Source organism: Aricia agestis, chromosome 3 (assembly GCF_905147365.1).
Source record: "Aricia agestis chromosome 3, ilAriAges1.1, whole genome shotgun sequence".
NCBI lineage: Eukaryota > Metazoa > Arthropoda > Insecta > Lepidoptera > Lycaenidae > Aricia > Aricia agestis.
In genome coordinates this window covers 15,341,157-15,360,935 of record NC_056408.1, presented here as the reverse complement: position 1 = coordinate 15,360,935, position 19,779 = coordinate 15,341,157, and the positions used below count along the sequence as shown (strand labels likewise).

General features: G+C 37.4%; 1 protein-coding gene across 1 annotated transcript; it reads left to right on the top strand.

Moving 5' to 3' along the window:
• The first annotated feature begins 5,681 nt into the window (after nt 1-5,681).
• Nucleotides 5,682-19,481, top strand: LOC121725309 (peptidyl-prolyl cis-trans isomerase 8). Its single transcript, XM_042112200.1, has 19 exons — nt 5,682-6,021; nt 6,246-6,351; nt 7,522-7,609; nt 8,230-8,259; nt 8,600-8,739; nt 9,525-9,627; nt 9,854-10,036; nt 10,308-10,380; nt 11,258-11,359; nt 11,740-11,809; nt 13,016-13,084; nt 13,224-13,289; nt 13,980-14,079; nt 14,334-14,555; nt 14,748-15,110; nt 15,776-15,860; nt 16,685-16,775; nt 18,836-18,926; nt 19,198-19,481. The coding sequence occupies exons 1-19, from the start codon at nt 5,827-5,829 to the stop codon at nt 19,253-19,255; spliced, it is 2,235 nt and encodes a 744-aa protein (XP_041968134.1). The 5' UTR covers nt 5,682-5,826; the 3' UTR covers nt 19,256-19,481.
• The last annotated feature ends 298 nt before the right edge of the window (nt 19,482-19,779 follow it).

The window sequence follows — 19,779 nt, the reverse complement described above, 5'->3', positions numbered from 1 at the left end:
TCCCTATTAGAGCTGCGAAAAAAAGCGTATCTGGTAATAAATCTATACTAATATTATAATTTTGCAGAGTTTGTTAGTTTGTTTGTTTGTTTGAACGCGCAAATCTCAGGAACTACTGGTCCGATTTGAAAAATTCTTTCAGTGTTAGATAGCCCATTTATCGAGGAAGGCTATATTTTATCACGCTCAGACTAATAGAAACGAAGAAATACAGGAAAATTTGGAAAAAACGGGGGAAAATTATTTGAAAGGGCTTATTTGAACGCGCTAATCTCAGGAAGTACTGGTCCGATTTGAAAAATTCTTTCAGTGTTAGATAGCCCATTGATCGAGGAAGGCTACAAGCTATATTTGATCACGCTAAAACTAATAGGAGCGAAGAAATAGTGGAAAATGTGAAAAAAACGGGGGAAATTATATGAAAGGGCTTATTTGAACGTGCTAATCTCAGGAACTACTGGTTCGATTTAAAAAAATCTTTCAGTTTTAGATAGCTCATTTGTTGAGGAAGGTTATAGGCTATATTTTATCACGCTAAGACTAATAAGAGCGAAGAAATAGAGGGAAGTGTAGGAAAAACGGGGGGAAATTATTTGAAAGGGCTTATTTGAACGCGCTAATCTCAGAAACTACAGGTCCAATTTGAAAAATTCTTTCAGTGTTAGATAGCCTATTTATCGAAAAAGGCAATAGGCTATATTTTATTATTCTACAACTAATAGGAGCGAAGAAATAGAGGAAAATGTGGAAAAAACGGGGGAAATTATATGAAATTGCTTATTATCTTAAGATACTTAAGAACTACTGCAGCAATTTTTATGTTATTTGGCAAACTTGAAGAATAGACCACGTTAAGGGACATAGGCTATTTTTTGCCGAAAAATGTACGGTCGCGTGAAATTCCTAAATTACGCAAGCGAAGCCGCATGGAACATCTATATATAATAAAATCGTAGGAAAGTCAATGCTGTACATTTAATATTTTTGTACAATAAATAATACTTGGGACGTGATCTACTATACTAACGCGGACGAAGTCGCGGGCAACAGCTAGTCATAGATAAAGTATTATAGTATAGATGTAGTCTTAGCCCGTCATCGCGTGGCCATTTTGTGCTTGTTTTCATACAAGTAGTGTGCGTATATTTTCTTGAATATTTCTATTTTTCGATTATTTCGAAGCACATTATGATACAGGAAACAAAGTCAATTATTTCATGATATCGAGTATCTATAGTTCAAGTGATGAGAATCCGTAAACACACGTAAAAAGCTATGCAATTTTTTATAGCCAAATTATTAATTGATGTGACATTTTTAGCACTAATGCCTTACATAGCACGAATAAGGGATTAATATACTTATAAAATATCTTTTTAGCTAACAAAAATACCGATTGAAAAGCCCAAAAAACGTTGTTCAAAACTTACGTATTTAATGTTAAATCCACGTGTTTGAGGCATTCTTTGACCATTCTTATGGTTTACTAGCTGTTGCCCGCGACTTCGTCTGCGTGGACTTTAGTTTATAGCGCGCGGTGTCAACAAAATTTGTCAAATGTAAAAACTTTTTAAAACCCTGGCAAGTGGTACCCCTCTTAGGGCCGCGCTACACCGGAATGGCAGCGCTGAAAGTGCTCGCCTCGCCGCTGCTATTCCGGTGTAGCGCGGCCCTTAATTAATCAAAATACCCAAAAACAGCTGTGCAGTGTGCACATAATCTATACTAATATTATAAATGCGAACGTATCTCTGTCTGTCTGTCTGTCAGTCTCGCTTTCACGCCAAACGCCAAAAGTATCTCTGTCTGTCTGTCTGTCTGTCTGTCAGTCTCGCTTTCACGCCAAACGCCAAAACTTCCGAACCGATTGTAATGAATTTTTGTATACAGATAGTCTAAAGCCTGAGAAAGGACATAGGCTACTTTTTTTACTGGAAAAAAGGGTTGTAAGGGGGTGAAAATGCGTAAATTTGTTCAAATTAAGTTAGTTCCAACAATTCATAATAGATGGCGCCGTGAGTCTTCTACATCGCGCTGACGCTTGCTCAAAAGTCTTTCTATAAGACGTGGTATCATTTTACATTTAAGTTTCGATTTTTTTCGATTGTTATATCTATTCTACGGTATTAAATAACTCAGTACTTTATGTATGTAACCTTAAATCTATCAATGATAAATAGTTTATGGTTTGTAAATAGTTTATGGTTTGTAAAGTTGTGTAATTGGAGGGCTAAATAAGCTTTAAAATTTGGCATAAAATATAAAGTTTAATATAAAAAAATGAAATACTTATTGTGTGCACACTGCACAGCTCTATTGATTTAAGGGGTACCAGGGTTTTTTTATAAAAGCTTTTGACACCAATATTGTTGACATCGCACGCTATAAACTGAAGTCCACGCGGACGAAGTCGCGGGCAACAGCTAGTATTATACATTAAATATGTTTAAGATTTTTGAAATTTTATTTTAATACACATCCAAGACCCAGGAACATTGAAAACTTTTTGTTCCGCCTGCGGGACTCGAACCCAGGACCCCCGGGATGAGCGCTGGCCACGCGCAATGCGAATTCATTTTCATCGATATTTTCATGGAAATAAGATATTTTCCCACATCAAAATGTAGCCCTGTCCTTTCTCAGACTCTAGAATAACTGTGTACAAAATTTCATTGCAATCGGTTCAGTAGTTTTGGCGTGAAAGCAAGACAGACAGACAGACAGACAGACAGAGATACTTTCGCATTTATAATATTAGTATGGATAGTATGGATTAGAAATGCAGTAGGAGTTCTATAAGATAAGATAGATTGATTATTATTATACCAAGTGATTATATTATTAAACATAATATTCTAACGTATTAAAAACTATAAACAAAAACATACTAACAACTAATAAGTATGATTAGTTCTATGTTACAATAAAGTAAAAAATAAAACGCCATCTGTTGAATCGTATTAGAACTAAAATGTTCATTGCGTCGATATATTTCTGGATTTTTTATAATATTATACATAAAATATGTTTAAGATTTTTGAAATTTTATTTTAATACACATACAAGACCCAGGAACATTGAAAACTTTTTGTTCCGCCTGCGGGACTCGAACCCAGGACCCCCGGGATGAGCGCTGGCCACGCGCAATGCGAATTCATTTTCATCGATATTTTCATGGAAATAAGATATTTTCCCACATCAAAATGTAGCCTATGTCCTTTCTCAGACTCTAGAATAACTGTGTACAAAATTTCATTGCAATCGGTTCAGTAGTTTTGGCGTGAAAGCAAGACAGACAGACAGACAGACAGAGATACTTTCGCATTTATAATATTAGTATGGACTAGTATGGATTATTTAGCGGAACCACAAAACTCAACAATATCTAGCATTAAATGTTCACTAAAAACCTTTATTAACACTTTTATTAATGAAATATGCCGTCCGACTCCTTTGTTATGTCCTAGTAAGTAGGACAAAACATTACACGCTTTTGACGCTTATACTGCATTTATACATTCGCGTTCGCTATTCGCCTCGTCATTCGACGTTGATTCGACGAAACATTCGTATACGTACGCGAACTTTGTCGCGAACTACCGTTCACACATTCGTGACTCGTGAGGTGATTCATTTTGATATTCGCACACGAACATGGAGGACGTGTTCATATTAACATAGCAATGTTGAATGAAAAATATGAAATTTATTATAGCGATATTTTGGGTTCCATTAGAGCTCTTCCTTTTTGTAAAATTCTAGGAATGCACAAAATTAAACTAGACGTGTCTGGTGACCAGTAGGTATATAGGAAAAATGACGTCTAATGAGAAAGACATGGTCAGTACTCAGTTCAGTGCTCAGTATCTTTGTTCAAATATGACTAATTTATGGTTTGTATAGTAAATATTGTATTGTCAGCACGTGCGCCATGCGCTGGCTGTTGTTTTGCAGACGACAGGGCGAGGTGGTACACAAAGCACGCGACGAGTGGAGGCAGTCAGTTCACGACGTTCGTTCTAGTGGAGATAGAGAGAATAGAGCTAGCTGCCGCCTCGTGCCGCCGCGCCGTCTGCGTTACTGCATGTAAACTGGTTTGTGTGATCCACGGACATGCCGCGCTGCCAGAGCCCGCCGGGGACCTGCGGAGCGGTCTTTTTGCCCTTGGTGTGCGTTGGTAATACATATTGTAGAATTCTCTTTGTGCTATCGTTCGCGAAATTGACCGGTCCGCCCCGCCCCGTCGTGTGCGAAGCGCCTCTGATCCGACGGGCTACGCTCCTTAAAATATTCTCCGTGTTATAATACCTACATATTTTGTAAATGCTATCATATAATTTTGTGCTTCCTTTTTTAAATGTGTTGATATTTTTAACTACAGTCTACAAAATATATATGTATTAAACTTAGAATTCTAGTAATAAATACTAAGACATACAAATAATTATCCATATTTAGCCAATCCCCCGCATTCGACACAATTAAAACAAGTAAATAAATACGGACATAGGTACCTTGCATAATCAGTAAAAGGTACCCTGCATTCATTGACTAAACAAATTGCGGCACCGTCTTGACTTGTTAAGTCAAAGTTTTTTTTTTAATGAAAATAAGGGGGCGAACAAGCAAACGTGTCACCTGATGGGAAGCAACTTCCGTCACCCATGGACACTCGCAGAATCAGAAGAGCTGCAGGTGCGTTGCCGGCTTTTTAAGAGGGAATAGGGTAATAGGGGAGGGTAGGGAAGGGAATAGGGGAGGGGATTATGCCTCCGGTAAACTCACTCACTCGGCGAAACACAGCGTAAGCGCTGTTTCACGCCGGTTTTCCATGAGAACGTGGTATTTCTCCGGTCGAGCCGGCCCATTTGTGCCGAAGCATGGCTCTCCCACGTATAAAAAACTGGTGCTCGGAAGTCGAAAGTTGGCCTGCGAGTGAGATTCTTTTGTGAGCTATTCCTATCTCTAGTAGGGCAAAACCAGATATAGATCAAATATTGGGAACGGCCGTTAGCCCGTCATCGCGTGGCCATTTTGTGCTTTTTTTCATACAAGTAGTGTGCGTTTATTTTCTTGAATATTTCTTTTTTCGATTATTTCGAAGCACATTATGATACAGGAAAGAAAGTCAATTAGTTCATGATATCGATTAACAATAGATCAAGGGATGAGAATCCGTAAACACACGTAAAAAGCTATGCAATTTTTATAGCCAAATTATTAATTGATTTGAATTTTAGCACTAATGCCTTACATAGCACGAATAAGGGATTAATAAACTTATAAATTATTTTTTTAGCTTACAAAAATACCAATTAAAAAGCCCAAAAAACGTTGTTCAAAACTTACGTATTTAATGTTAAATCCACGTGTTTGAGGCATTCTTTGACCATTCTTATGGTTTATTATTTAGCGTAACCACAGAACTCAACAATATCTGGCATTAAATGTTCACTAAAAACCTTTATTAACACTTTTATTACATGAAATATGCAGACCGAGTACCGACTCCTTTGTTATGTCCTACTAAGTAGGACATAACATTACACGCTTTTGACGCTTATACACCGATATAAGGCTCTCTCCAGTCTATAGTACCTCAATGACTTTTTGCTTTTCTAAATGAAAAAAAAAGCCATAGACAATAAATAGCTGTCAAAAAAACATCTGTCAAACTCGTGTAGAAAATCCATCGATTTCTACGAATTGTACTAATTTGAGATTGCTTTATTTAATTATTAAAGCTGGCTATCAATCTCGACTGTGGTTAAAATAAGTCAAAATTTTATTGCGGTTCCATAATTGCATCATTAAAATCCATTAAAGATGACGGTGGACGGCGATGAGAAACCTCAACGTGATCGCGTGTTTATGGACATCAGCATCGGTGGCTTACCCTCCGGTCGGATAGTTTTCGAATTATTCAATGATATTGCACCTAAAACCGCTGAGAATTTTCGTGCACTATGTGCCGGCGATATGGGTGTAGGCAAAACCACCGGCAAAGCTTTGACTTACAAGGTATACTAGTATCATGAAATGTAGGTACCTACTTGGTACTTTCCATCAATAAAGACAACCATTATTAGTCTAATAATTTATAGAAAGTATATGAAGGCTCCACTGCAATAATGTCCACACATTCCAGTCTGCTTTAACATACTTAATTATTATTTTTGACTAAGATGTTGCTAGAACTTCTTAATAATTATTGTTTATATTATAATGTTTTATTTTTCTATAAGGGCATGGTCTTCCATCGCGTTGTCAAGGACTTCATGATACAGGGTGGTGACTTTACCAATGCTAATGGTACTGGAGGAGAGTCAATTTATGGAGGAACATTTGAAGGTTTGTATCATGTATTATATTTTTTGTATATGTTGCTGCACTGCAATGTGGTGCATGATCCCTGTGTGTGAACTTTGAGATGTTTTAACATAGGTACGTAATTCATTTTTGATATATCATTGCTGAAGTTCTAACACCATGTAAGTCAAAAATAGCAACTTTTCAGAAGAGAGAAAAAATTGTTTGAATTTTGTATAGATGTTACGCTCAAAGAACGAAAACGCTCAGTGAGCGAAAAAATGGCTCACAACGCGTTGTGGTAATAGTGAAACGGCCACGACGCGAAATTCGCGTTGTGGCCCTAGTGAAAACAGCCACGACGAGTTGTGCTAATCACAGAAATACCACAAAGCGAAATTCGGGTCGTGGCTAGAGATGGGCATTTACCCGGTAAAAACCTGAGGCTCGGGTAAATACCCATTTATACCTATTTTTACGACTTTTACACGCCCACGTGTGTGCGCGTGTAAAAGTCGGTCCTGCACCTGATCTTTCCCCAGTGCTCCATTGGGTTATGAGAGTAAAGAATAGTGCTCTTGTGTACTGCGCACACACTTGGGCACTATAAAATTACTCCTGCTTAACTGGCCTGGTTTCATTAAAACCAGAGTGCTCTTGTGTATTGCGCACACACTTGGGCACTATAAAATAACTCATGCGTACCTGGCCTGGCTTCATTGAAACCAGAGTGCTCTTGTGTATTGCACACACACTTGGGCACTATGAAATAACTTCTGCTCAACTGGCCTGGTTTCATTGAAACCAGAGTGCTCTTATGTATTGCGCACACACTTGTGCACTTTAAAATTACTCCTGCGTAACTGGCCTAGTTTCATTGAAACCAGAGTGCTCTTGTGTATTGCGCACACATTTTTTTTAATGAAATAAAGGAGCAAACGAGCAAACGGGTCACCTGATGGAAAGCAACTTCCATCGCCCATGGACACTCGCAGCATCAGAAGAGCTGCAGGTGCGTTACCGGCCTTTTAAGAGGGAATAGGGTAATAGGGGAGGGTAGGGATGGGAAGGGAATAGGGGAGGGTAGGGATTTGTGCCGAAGCATGGCTTTCCCATGTTTACTTTAGCTTAACTTTAAATTAAAGTTATGGCATTAAAAATGTATCTGAGTGTCGTGGTCATTAGACAATTAGGCATTGTTACTGTTTGCAGATGAAACGTTTGAACTGAACCATGACAGGCCGTATCTATTGTCTATGGCAAACAGAGGGAAGGACACAAATGGATCACAGTTCTTTATGTAAGTTACAGAACAAGGTAAGAAGTACAATGAAAAGGTGACCAAGCTAGGTACAAATCCCATTAAATATAATAATTGGACCTGATGCTAAGTATGTTACAAAATTACATATAAGTACCGTAAGTATTAGTTTCTATGGCCAAGTAAGCTATTGTAATAAAAAAATAATATTATAGTTTTGTATTTTTTTAATGTCAACTTCAATTTTATATTATAATTGGTGCGTTACACCAATGTTTAGATTTAGAATGGAGTATTATTAATAATAACTTTGAAATAAGAATGTAAAAATACTCTACTTATTGTAGGTACTTTTCTATACATAGCATTTCATTGTTCTTTGATATGCAGTTAAAAGTTAAATATTTTAGTAATATTTTATCTTAGTTAACTGTACCTATCGGGCTTTAGCCTCTCACACATATCAATGTTTATACCAACTAAGAACAATTTTGAAATTTATGTTCTCCAATGTATGACATGTTTATTCTGTACGCAGTGTGTGCGTACGTGACGCAAACTGCGTGTACGCTCACGCGCTAAGCCGTGTGTTGTTGTGTAGAACGCGGCCGAGCTGGGAGCGGCGCGCGCTATCATTCTTGTGTTCTTGTGTGTTGTAGAACAACACAGCCGGCACCGCATCTCGACAAGTGAGTATATCTTTGACCTTTTTTTTTGTTAGATGCCTTAGGAACTTTTTTCAAAATAGTTTACTTAGGTTGGATTATAATACCAATATTAAATAGGGTGACATTAAAATTCTGGAACATTTTAAACTTGTTTATTTTGTCTCTTACTGTACCTACAGAAAAATGAAAATGATAAAACTCATTGATCTATGGATATTGGGGTACAGTTTATAAAAATAAGTACAACATGAGTAGCAAAATGTAAGCTGTTAACCACTAATTGCTTTGTAAAGGCTCTACAAAATTCCATACTATCACATGTTCCTATCCTACATACTTAAACCAGCTAACATGTCTGCAGTGTGCACGTGGTGTTCGGTCACGTGGTGAGCGGTGCGGCGCTGGTGCAGCAGCTGGAGGCCTTGCCGGTGGACCGCAACGCGCGACCGCTGCAGGATGTCACCGTCGCCAACTGCGGCCAGCTAGTTCGGCTTAAGGGCGGTGAGTATTAGCGTACATGCGTGTGGACGTGCGTGCGTACATACGTGCTTGTGTGTCTACGTGAGTTTGTACGTGTGTAATAATAATAATGAGCAGCCTACGAATAATAAAAACTAAAGGCGGTGACAGACGTGTGAGTAAGTACGCGGACTTATGGCTCGACGATCTTAATCGCCTGTGTGTCAACAAAGAGCCGCGAGCCGCGAGCTACGCGCCGCGAGCCGCGAGCCTGGGGGTATGGTAATCCAGTGTGAGCGATTCTTGTGTGTCACCGACGCGAGCCGAGTAAGATCGCGAACTTAAAACCCGCGAACTTTAAGTTCGTACGTCTGTCAGGCACTTTTGAAAATGTAACTCCTGTGGGGCTAAAATGGTCACATTTAGCAATGTCTCTCAATCAATTCAGCGAATGAATTGTCAAAACTGTCAAACTGACAAATGTCAAATCAGTACAAAAATACAGAAATGCATTTTGCGATTTTAGAAAAATGAATCATGTTATGATTCATTTCATGATTCTTCAAAGCGACCATTTTAGCCCCGCCGTACTTCAACCGTTTTGAATTTTAGTTCCTTTTCGCACATTAAAATATGACAATAGCTACGAAACACCAACATACAAATTGATGAAATAAAACCATTGACAATGATTGTCACTTCTATACATACACAAAAATGTGACTCGAATACATGCATAAAGTATGCGTGTATTAGGTGTATATAGGTTTAAACTTTAATTGCACCCGGTATTATAGTCATAATTTAATAGTTTTGAATTATTGCAGGCAAGAAGCGTAAACAGGAGAAGGAAAAAACTGAAAGTGGAGAGGAATCTGATAAATCTGTCAAAAAGGAAAAGAAGAAGAAGAAAGATAAGAAGAAGAAGAGGTGATAAATTACCACACTGCTCTAATTAACTTGCTTCCAAATTCCGTTACCTTTTATTCCTTCTGCCGTTCCTTACCTCTTTACCCTGTCTGTGGCACAACATATGCATCCTTTGTGTCAAGTTGCCAAAATAGAAGAAAAAAAACCCTTCAATTTGCCTTCAATGACATTTGTTCCTTAACCTGGACATGGAAGTGTAAAAAAAAACATTTTTTTTTAATTTTAGACATCAATCCGGTCCGTCTGAGGAAGAGGAGGGAGAGGCTCCCGAGGCACCTTCTCACCCCCTGGTCCAGACCACCAAGATAGACCCCCGTGAGATACCGGATGTCCCCACCAACAGGTTTCTGATGCGCGGCGGGCGAGATCAGGACAGAGATAAAAATGACCCCAAGAGGGACAGAGAGAGGTGATTGTTTTCTTTACTTCACGCCTTACTAATAAAATGTTTTCCTGACACGTTTTTATATTAATAAAACTACACTCTTACGGCACAAAGTTAAAGAAATGTTATGACTGATAAACTTTAATCATTAATGTATACTTAATGCACATTTAACATGAGACCCATACAATTTTCGTGAATTCTTTAATTAAATTAAAGTAATCATTTAATGTTGATGAACGTAAGAATTGTTTAAATTAATTTTTGAACTCTGAAATAACTGTTGACATCGCAGGCCACGTTTCCGCGAGAAAGAACGTAACGCCTACACTCGCAGCGGGAGGATCATCAAAGGCCGCGGTGTATTTGTAAGTATAAAATGTTTATGGGTATGTTGTTTTTGTAAATAAGTAAAATACCACAGTCTGTTAAAATGTTATGAGGTTATTGGGCCAGGTTCTTTAGTAAGAACAGTTTTTAGTTAGTGTGTATTAAAGTTTTCGCCTCCGTGGTCTAGTGGTATAGAGCGCGGCTCTTGACTCGGAGGTCGTGGGTTCGATTCCCGCGTTGGAAACATGTTATTTCCAAGTTTGGTTAGGACAATGCAGGCTGATCACCTGATTGTCTGACAAGTAAGATGATCCATGCGTCGGATGGGCATGTAAAAAGTCGGTCCTGCGCCTGATCTCTCGCCAGTCGTGTCGGTCGTCCGTCCCACTGGGTTATGAGAGTAAAGGAATAGAGAGTGCTCTTGTGTACTGCGCACACACTTGGGCACTATAAAATTACTCCTGCGTAGCTGGCCTGGTTTCAATGAAACCGGCCACCGTCACCGAAACCGGTGTGGGAGCTATTATTATTATTATTATTATTAAAGTTTTCTACACGTTTTGCCCCAAAGGGAAATTACGAAGAATAAGCGAGTGCGGGGCTGAAATGGTCACATTTAATAAGTCACATTTTCGTCTCAATCAATTCAGCAAATGAATTGTCAAAATTGTCAAACTGACAAATGTCAGATTGGTACGAATTACTAGCCATGAATTGCAAGCAGACTTGCATTTTGCGATTCAAAAAAAATTTACCACCAAAGCGACCATTTTAGCCCCGCTGAGTGTCGCATTCGTCTTCGATTGCTCATATCTGTATAATAAAGACTCTTGAAGAATTGTAAAGATCATGACGCATTTCATTGATGTCCATGGCTCAAGTGTAGGGTTCTCATAACATTTCTTTATTTCGTAGCGCTACCGCACTCCGTCCCGCTCGCGCTCGCGGTCCCGCTCTGTGACGCCGCCGCACTGGAGGCAGGCGCAGCGCAGGATCGTCAAGTATTCTGACATTGAGGTAATTGCTACATTGCTTTAACGTGTATGTGGGCCCTTTGACTATCAATTTTATTGCGCAATATCAAGTATTGTACAATTTTATTGACATTCTTCAATATTATTGTAGGTATAGGGGCCCGCTTAACGTGTAGTAGATTTTACCACACCATCCTTGTAAATCACAGTATTCCACATACATATGAAATTTCGGCATAAAAGCTAATTAGTGTTATTTATATCTTTACAACACTAACATATTTTATCTAATTCAGTTTAATATTTTGTTTGTGTGAAAGAGACAAATATTCACCCAAAATAATCTGCAAAGAGGCGATAAATATCACTGTATGTTCTCCGACTTTTCGAGCTTGTTAGTAATATTATATTTTTGTTTTGTAGCGCGTGGATCCGGACCAAAAGGATCAGGAACCTCCAAGAAACAACAGACCAGCTGACAGATATCAGTATAGTAAGTTTTTGTGGGGACGGGGACCATATTATGCCCCGAGTCTATCCGCTAAGCGAGGGTTGGCTGAGAGACTCAGTTCCGCGTTTATTTTAAGCATGAGTAGTAAATTTTTACTTGACTGTTTAATTTCTTAAGCAGTATAATCTCGTGTGGTATTTTAACTGTGTGACAATTCTGCAGATATCTATATCTATGCAGAAGTGAGCTGACACTTCTTTACGAGAAAAGTTAAAAAAAAAAACTGGGATATAAAAAAAAAACTTTTATGAAAACTTATTTTAGCTGATGATGGCTGTAATTGATGAGATTGATACTATGTCTAGTATGCAAATGATCCGTTGACTGCTGCGCTCACTAAGCGTATTGTGTTATGTATATAAATAAGAATTTTAAGATCATTAAAATGTGTGGTTATGTCATATGTGTAACTTATTACTATTATGGAATCTACATTAATACTTCGATCGCGGATTCTAGGAAATGCTATTGTATTCTATAATTATTGTTGTCACGATCACCGGTGCTCTTATGGGGCTTTCTGATAAAGTGCCGAATAGGCTATTCACAACTTTTTTGACAGATTCTCCATACTTTATCTGTCAAGTTAAGTGGTGGATAACCTATTCGGCATTTATCGGGAAGTGGTGAAACAGGCCCCAAGTGTGGTAACTGGTAACAATATAATATCACACTGTGTACAAAAATTTAAAACACTGTAATCATAACATGAGATGAATAAACTACATTAAAATTGTTTTTATAAACCTTCCTCTGGAATCCCGTTTGTAGTTGACGAGAAGAAATAGGCAGGAGGGAGACGGATAGGCCGTTATGTGTTGTGCCGCGCAGCTATTGGTGCATTTACATTTTAGCACGAACGTGATTGGTTATTTATTGCGTCGACGCAGCAACATCGACACAACGCAGATGAGATTTACGAAGCGACGCAACTGAGCAACATTTTGACATGCTTCATTCTTCCATTTTGAAAATATCGCTATTCACCATAACAACTAACTAAAAAAAAAAATATGTAGAATCCACATTCCATAAACATGTTATTATAAGTAATTATTTATACCAAATAAAATTTTTCAATTTTAAATTGTTGTTATTACATTATTATTATAATTAGCTCTTATGAATTATTATTAGTTCAGTACTAAAATGATTGACAGCTTGATCTAAATAATATTTTTTGTTTAGGACCAGATGAACCGGGCACTCCTGAAGGTCCACATGAGAAGGAAGAAGGGGAATGTGACACCACTATGGGTAATTTTATTCTAAAATATTTTTTTTTAGCATTACTTGCTTAAAAAAGTTATAAAACGAACTCAATAATTCTAAGATGACAATCGCTCTTATAGCGGTATGTGAAGTATTAAGAAAATGCATAATTTTTTATTCACAGAAAGAACTCTACATGAAAAGGTGGATTACAATGCCCTGGACTTTGAGGAGGATGTGGAACATGCAGGTGACAATTTAGTATTTTTATGTTTCAAATTCTGCATAATAATTCGTCCAAATACAAAACTGAGATCAAAATGGTGTGACTGGGCACAGAATTTCATATTCATTTTGAATTTTCATGTCAAGTTTTGTGCCTTGATTCGCCGTTTGGACTTATTAGTAACTAGTAGGTAGTAGGGCAGGAGCGACGGCGGCGGCGCGTTCCAATGTATACATTTATATGGACAAGTCTCGAAAGCCGCTCTCCGCGCGGCGTACTAGACAGCTTATCAATATAAATGTATTCATTGGAACGCGACGCCGCCGCTCCCGCCCCGCTGCCCGTTGATTTTGAAACTGAAGCCTAGGGCTCGTATAAATAGTCAGTACTTAAGATGCGATCCGGTCTCAAGACACGGTTCAGCTCCGTGATTGGTTGGCTGTCAAAATTTGGACCTATGATTGGTTCTTGGAAATTTTGACAGCCAATATTGGTTGGCTGTCAAAATTTGGACCAATCACAGAGCCGAACCGCGTCTTGAGACCGGATCGCATCTTAAGTACTGACTATTTATACCGGCTATGGAGCCGAACCTCGTCTTGAGACCGAGATGCATCTGAGTTACTGACTATACCGGCCTAAGTATTGACACGGAAGTGCATTGTAAACATAATTTTCCGATTCGAGTTAAACTTTATTTCGAATGCTGAATAGAAGAGCGAGAGGCGGGGCGGCGTCGCTGGGAGCCGCCGGCGGGGCGCGCGGAGGCGCTGGCGCGGGCGCTCGGAGTGAACCCCAGACACGACCAGATCAGGTATATTCATCTGTGGCTTGTATTACATAGGCGGACCATATAACTTGCACTCGATACTTTCGACTGAGAAGTGAGCAATAGAAAATGTATGGGAAGTGACAATACATCGTGGCACTTAGCGACGCATTATGTCAAATCCACATTTTTGATTTCGCATCGTATCGTAATGCGAGTGAATTTTCATTTCCTCTACATGCATACATCAAAATCAGCTTTACTTTTAAAACACTTGAAAACAAGTAGATATTACATAGGGATGCGAGAGACGCAAGGGAGAGGGACTTCAGGGAGCCGAGGCGTCGGGAGGGGCTCGCGTCAGCAGTTAGCTACGCCCCTAAAATAGCCTCCGCCGTCGCCAACGTCCAACCCGCCCAGGACAAATACGAGAACAGGAGCAAAGGGGCGGCAGATGATGAATACGACCCTGTCAACCTGCTGAGGAGCACCTTCAGCAAGAATAAAGAGAAGAATCAGATGTGAGTTACTTTTGTGTTTTCTGGCTGCGCTGTACCTGCGTCTGTAACCATATTTGAGTAGCTTTTGAGATAAAACGAGTATTATTTTTGATCCTATCAAAAGTACTAGACTCTTTGTTGAAACTGGTAATAAGTACTACTTACTTAGTTTGCCTAATATGATACATAGTAGATGAGTATGTTCTCTTTCAGGAAAGAAGACAAACCTGACCGTAGAGAATACAAGCCCAGAGACAATAAGGACGACAGACGCGAAAAGTACAGGAGTGAGCGAGAGAGGAAACACTCTGACAGGGACGACAAGAGATTCGACGATCGCAAACATTCGGAGAGTAAAGACGACCGTAGAACAGATACGAGAGATGCGCGTAAAATTTTGGACGACAAAAAGAAAAACAACGATTCTGATAAACATAGGGGGGACAGAGACAAAAATAGGTCCAAAGATCGGAGCGAAAGGCGAGAAAGGTCTAGGAAGAGGGAAGATAGCCACGAGGACAGAAGAAGGGATGACAGAAGAGATAAAGATAGGAAGAAGCATGGATCAGAAAATAGGTATGCAATGCTCAGAAGTTTTTTTCTGCTGTTCTTTAAGGACGCTATCACATTTTTTCACAAATATCAGCGATTTTCCGGTACCATTTTAAAGAATTAGTAGTCACACTGCGAGGATATTTTGGTTTCAAATGAAAGATAATATATTCATCTCCACGTCTATACCATAAAAATGTTATAGCCGCATACAAAATTTTCACATAAAATACGTTTTAACCATCACAATAATCGCAAAATATAAAAAAAATGGGGTCTGATTAGGTACCATTATAGCTAAATACACTGAACTAAGGAAAATAAATATACAAAAAAATTGTTGCTTATTTAGTCCCCTATACGATATACCTATACGGAAATAGCTAAATATTTTATATAAAAAATAAGTAAAATTTCCATTTATAAGAAAAATAATAAACGCTCTCTTTCTTCATACATTTTCGCCCTATCAAGAAAGCGGCGAGCGTCGTAACCGCCACTGTATAAGGCGCGCTGATATTGAATGTTATTTTAATGTCCTTAACGTCGATATTCGTACTGACCTGCTAATTTTTGTTATAATTTTTGTGATAGCGTCCTTAATATTGAAAATATATTATTAGCAACATCTTAATGGAATCAAATACTCCATAAAAACTTGTAAATGTAATGAAATGTTCATTTGGCAGGTCACCAGAGCATCGGGAGAGGAAGCATTCTTCGTCGGACGCAAGAAAGAAAAGCCCTGACAAGTCTTTAGATGAGAAGAGCAAGGTAAGAGACTTTTTCTTACAAAAATGTAAAATTTTGTTTTGGTCATTAAAATGTACCGGAATCATAGAGTCTGGCCAACGAAAGCTGAACCAAGCATTTATTTTGATTGGCAACACTATTCTGCCAGTCGATGGTTTGCGGTTGTACGATTTCATGATCTTGATACTTGGTCATAATTATTATTTTATATATCATCATATTGTGATCTTTTAATTTTTCATACTAGACATGTTATTTATTTTAATAAATGGTATTTTTATTGAAAATCTTCACGAAGATTCGTATGAGAAACAGAAAAGTTTCCACCATACCATTGTGACCTAATTACCCATCGAATATTCTACTCTCTCGTTAATACCGATTAGACAAAAACACAAATAAAACACAATTATTTTACATGCACTTTTTCTACTATATTCATTTATTATTATTACAAATTTTAGCTAAAAACACGACCGGTTTCGAAACAATTCTACTAGGCTTAGTTAGCAATATATTTTCTAAGTCAGTATAGGCTATAATTTATGTCAGACTTTTCTTTTATAGGTGCATAATTTTTTGCACATTGGAGTTATATAATATCTAGCATCTGCAGAAAATGATCTAAATCTTTTTTTCCTACTACATTGTGTGATACCATATAAATAATTTTTAAATTTGCCGCGGTTCGCTTGGTTCAGCTTTCGTTGGCCAGACTCTAGTATTTCTCGAATTGAAAAAACTATATTTAAAATGAATGGGCAATGCATATGACAAAAATGTAAATAATTTAAATATATTCCAAAAATAAGATTAATGCTGGATCTAATTCTACTCTTATTCAGGAGGTGGAGAGGGACAAGGCTCGCAAGGAGCTCATGGAGATCGTGCGGCTGATCAAGTCCAGACAGAAGGACAGGGAGAGTAAGGCCACAGGTATATTGCTTTTATAGGCTTGTCATATTATTGCATAATGTTCATAGTAAGTAACATATCACCTAAAGGCGCTAAGCCCCGATAGAGAAGGAATGCAAAAGTACAAATAAATTGATGCTTAAGTAGATGGCGGATCTATAGTCGGGGCATTTTAATAGGCCACATTTGACAGTTCATCAAAATTGAGCAAGGTAGCCTTATAACGACGGCATAAAAAAATAAATATTTTGTCATTGTTATTACTGCACAATTTATAACTTTTTTTAATAACGATTACATATTTATTATGAACATAACCGATACGAGTTTTTTTACTATTTATTTTCACTGATATACAATTTTAAACATAAAAAACCAATTATGATTTAAAGAACTGAACGTCGTTACAATGTTACGTCAGTTGACCTTTTTAACCCCCGACAAAAAAGAGGGGTGTTATAAGTTTGACGTGTCTGTCTGTCTGTCTGTCTGTCTGTCTGTCTGTTTGTCTGTGTGTGTATCTGTCCGTGGCATCGTAGCATCCAAACGGGTGGACCGATTTTGATCTAGTTTTTTTTTTTGTTTGAAAGCTGACATGATCGAGAGTGTTCTTAGCTATAATTCATCATCATCAGCCTGCTCAGTGCTGGACAATTAGAGTTTATCTGGTTCATGAAAGGCCGTTAGCAACTTGTAGTCGTTTGATGGGTTTTATATTTCATTCTAGTTCGTGACATTTGTGAATATACAATATACGTATACACATAATAATGGAAAGTTGACCTGGTGCTCCAGCATCGCCTGGTAATCAATAGGATATCCAACTCCTCGCCAACTAAGAGGAGAGGTTTCGTGTTTGGGCGCATTTTAATTGCGACAACCAGTAAGAAGTAGATAAAGTATAAACAGTAAATATTTACATGCTGCTGCTGCAGCATCACCTGGATTCTATAGGAATCGAGCTTCGTATGAACCCAAAGTGGAGGTTTCATGTTTGGGCTCATATTAACGGCCTTATCGAAAAGGACATTGATAGATGGTAATCATGAGAATATGATTCTGTTGATAGGAATTATTCTGCACTATAACCAACATAAGTTTAAAAAGTATGAAAAAAAATTAAATTAAGAAATTTAAATAAACCCCCGCCAAGAAAACTTTAAAAAGTAATGAAATAATATTTACTGCCTTTAAGTTCAAATAATTCCTAACTTGTGTAAAGTAATATTTTAGTCCATAATTGTTGTCAAGGTGTGTCGGGGGACCGCTAATGTAGATGTTTAATTTCACATAACAAGTTTAAGGATCAACTCACAGCGATCTGAATCGGGATAGGTAATCAGCGACTTGGCGGTTGTAGGTTGTAGTTTACTTGGCGGTCCCCCGACACACCGTTTATTTCATTACTTTTTAAAGTTGTCTTGGCGGGGGTTTTTTTAAATTTCTTAATTTAATTTCTTTTTAAACTCTAGGGTGTTACTCTAAAAATCGAAAGCTAATAAGTAGAATCAGATGCATTGATTACTTGTAACGAAATATCCCCATAAATTCATAACCACATTGTGAAAAGTAACACTTATTCATGTGAAATGAATAATGATAATACAAAATTTAACAGTTTTGATATTTTAAGTGAATAAATGCTTAATTTGTTGTTAAATATGTACTTGTCTTATTTTGCTCCTTGAATTTACAAAAGAAAAAGTAATACTAAGACAGGAATTCGTTTTTGGTTTTACAAATAACATAAAAAATTCAAATATTTTATTTCAAGTCCGTATCGATTTATTCGTTTTGGTCGATGTTTTAAGCAGCTCACCTCACTATGGAGATTATTCTGACAGATGTCAAATGTGGCCTATTAAAATGCCCCAACTATAGTATGCATATTATTTGATCGGATTATGACAGGTTAAAATTGTAGATGATTTCTGTCGGCTGGGTTTGACATAAGTCATAACACTCATAACCATATTAATAGTATTTTAAGGGTGGCATTTTCTTTTATAAAAAATCCTTGGAAAATAAAAACGAAGGAAATATTTTGTACTGTAAAGTATAATTTGTTTGTATTGTTACAGAATCGAAGAAGAAGCGCGACCCGTCGAGCGACTCGTCGGACGGCGAGAACCGCAAGCGGCGACGATCGCGCGGACGCGATTCACGCAGCAGGTGAATACCTACTCATACTTTATAATACTAGAAATCGCCCAATGGTCGAAATTCGACCTTAGTTTCAACGACATTAGGACTACTACGTAAAAATATTGACTTTATCATATTTTTTTCAACTCTTGTCTCTGGGTCTCAGCTGATCTCAGACTGGCTGTGTAAGCATTGTCTAATAGTATCTAAGATTCAATAAAAAAAAAAAAAACTATAATCCATTTTCGATTTGTCACCTTGTTGTCAACAGACTTAAAATAAAATTAATTGTTCGTAGGTCCAAGCGTCAGTCCAGGAGTCCAAGACGCGCAAGACGGTCTTCCTCGTCACACTAGAATTAATATCACAAGGTAAGACACTCCATTGGCGACACACGAGTTCAATCATTAACTTTATTACGTCTTTAAGTACATACAATAGACAATTTCTATCGAAGAAAGAGAGAGATAGATTAGTTAGTAAGTTACCCTGAAGTAAAATGTTTTTTTTAAGACAATGATTGTTTTTCGTGTCGACAATTCGGTTTTTTTTTTAATATGACCAATCGTAAAAAATAAATCATAAGAAGAATACATAATTTGTATAATTTTTATTCCTATTATAAGCTATTAAATTATAACATTGGTAACTAAACAAAATTACCAAGTTTAGACCACTTTAATGAATGATAAAAACATGAAGAAAAATCGAAATTCCAATAATTTTCACCTAGTAAACATCATAATATTATAATTATTGAAAAAATAAAGTAAAAATGGTCATATTATATTTTTAATTATTATAACTATTAAAATGTTTTTTCTTTATAACTAGGATTAAAAAGTTTTTTATTAAGACATTGATAGTGTACTTTTGTTCT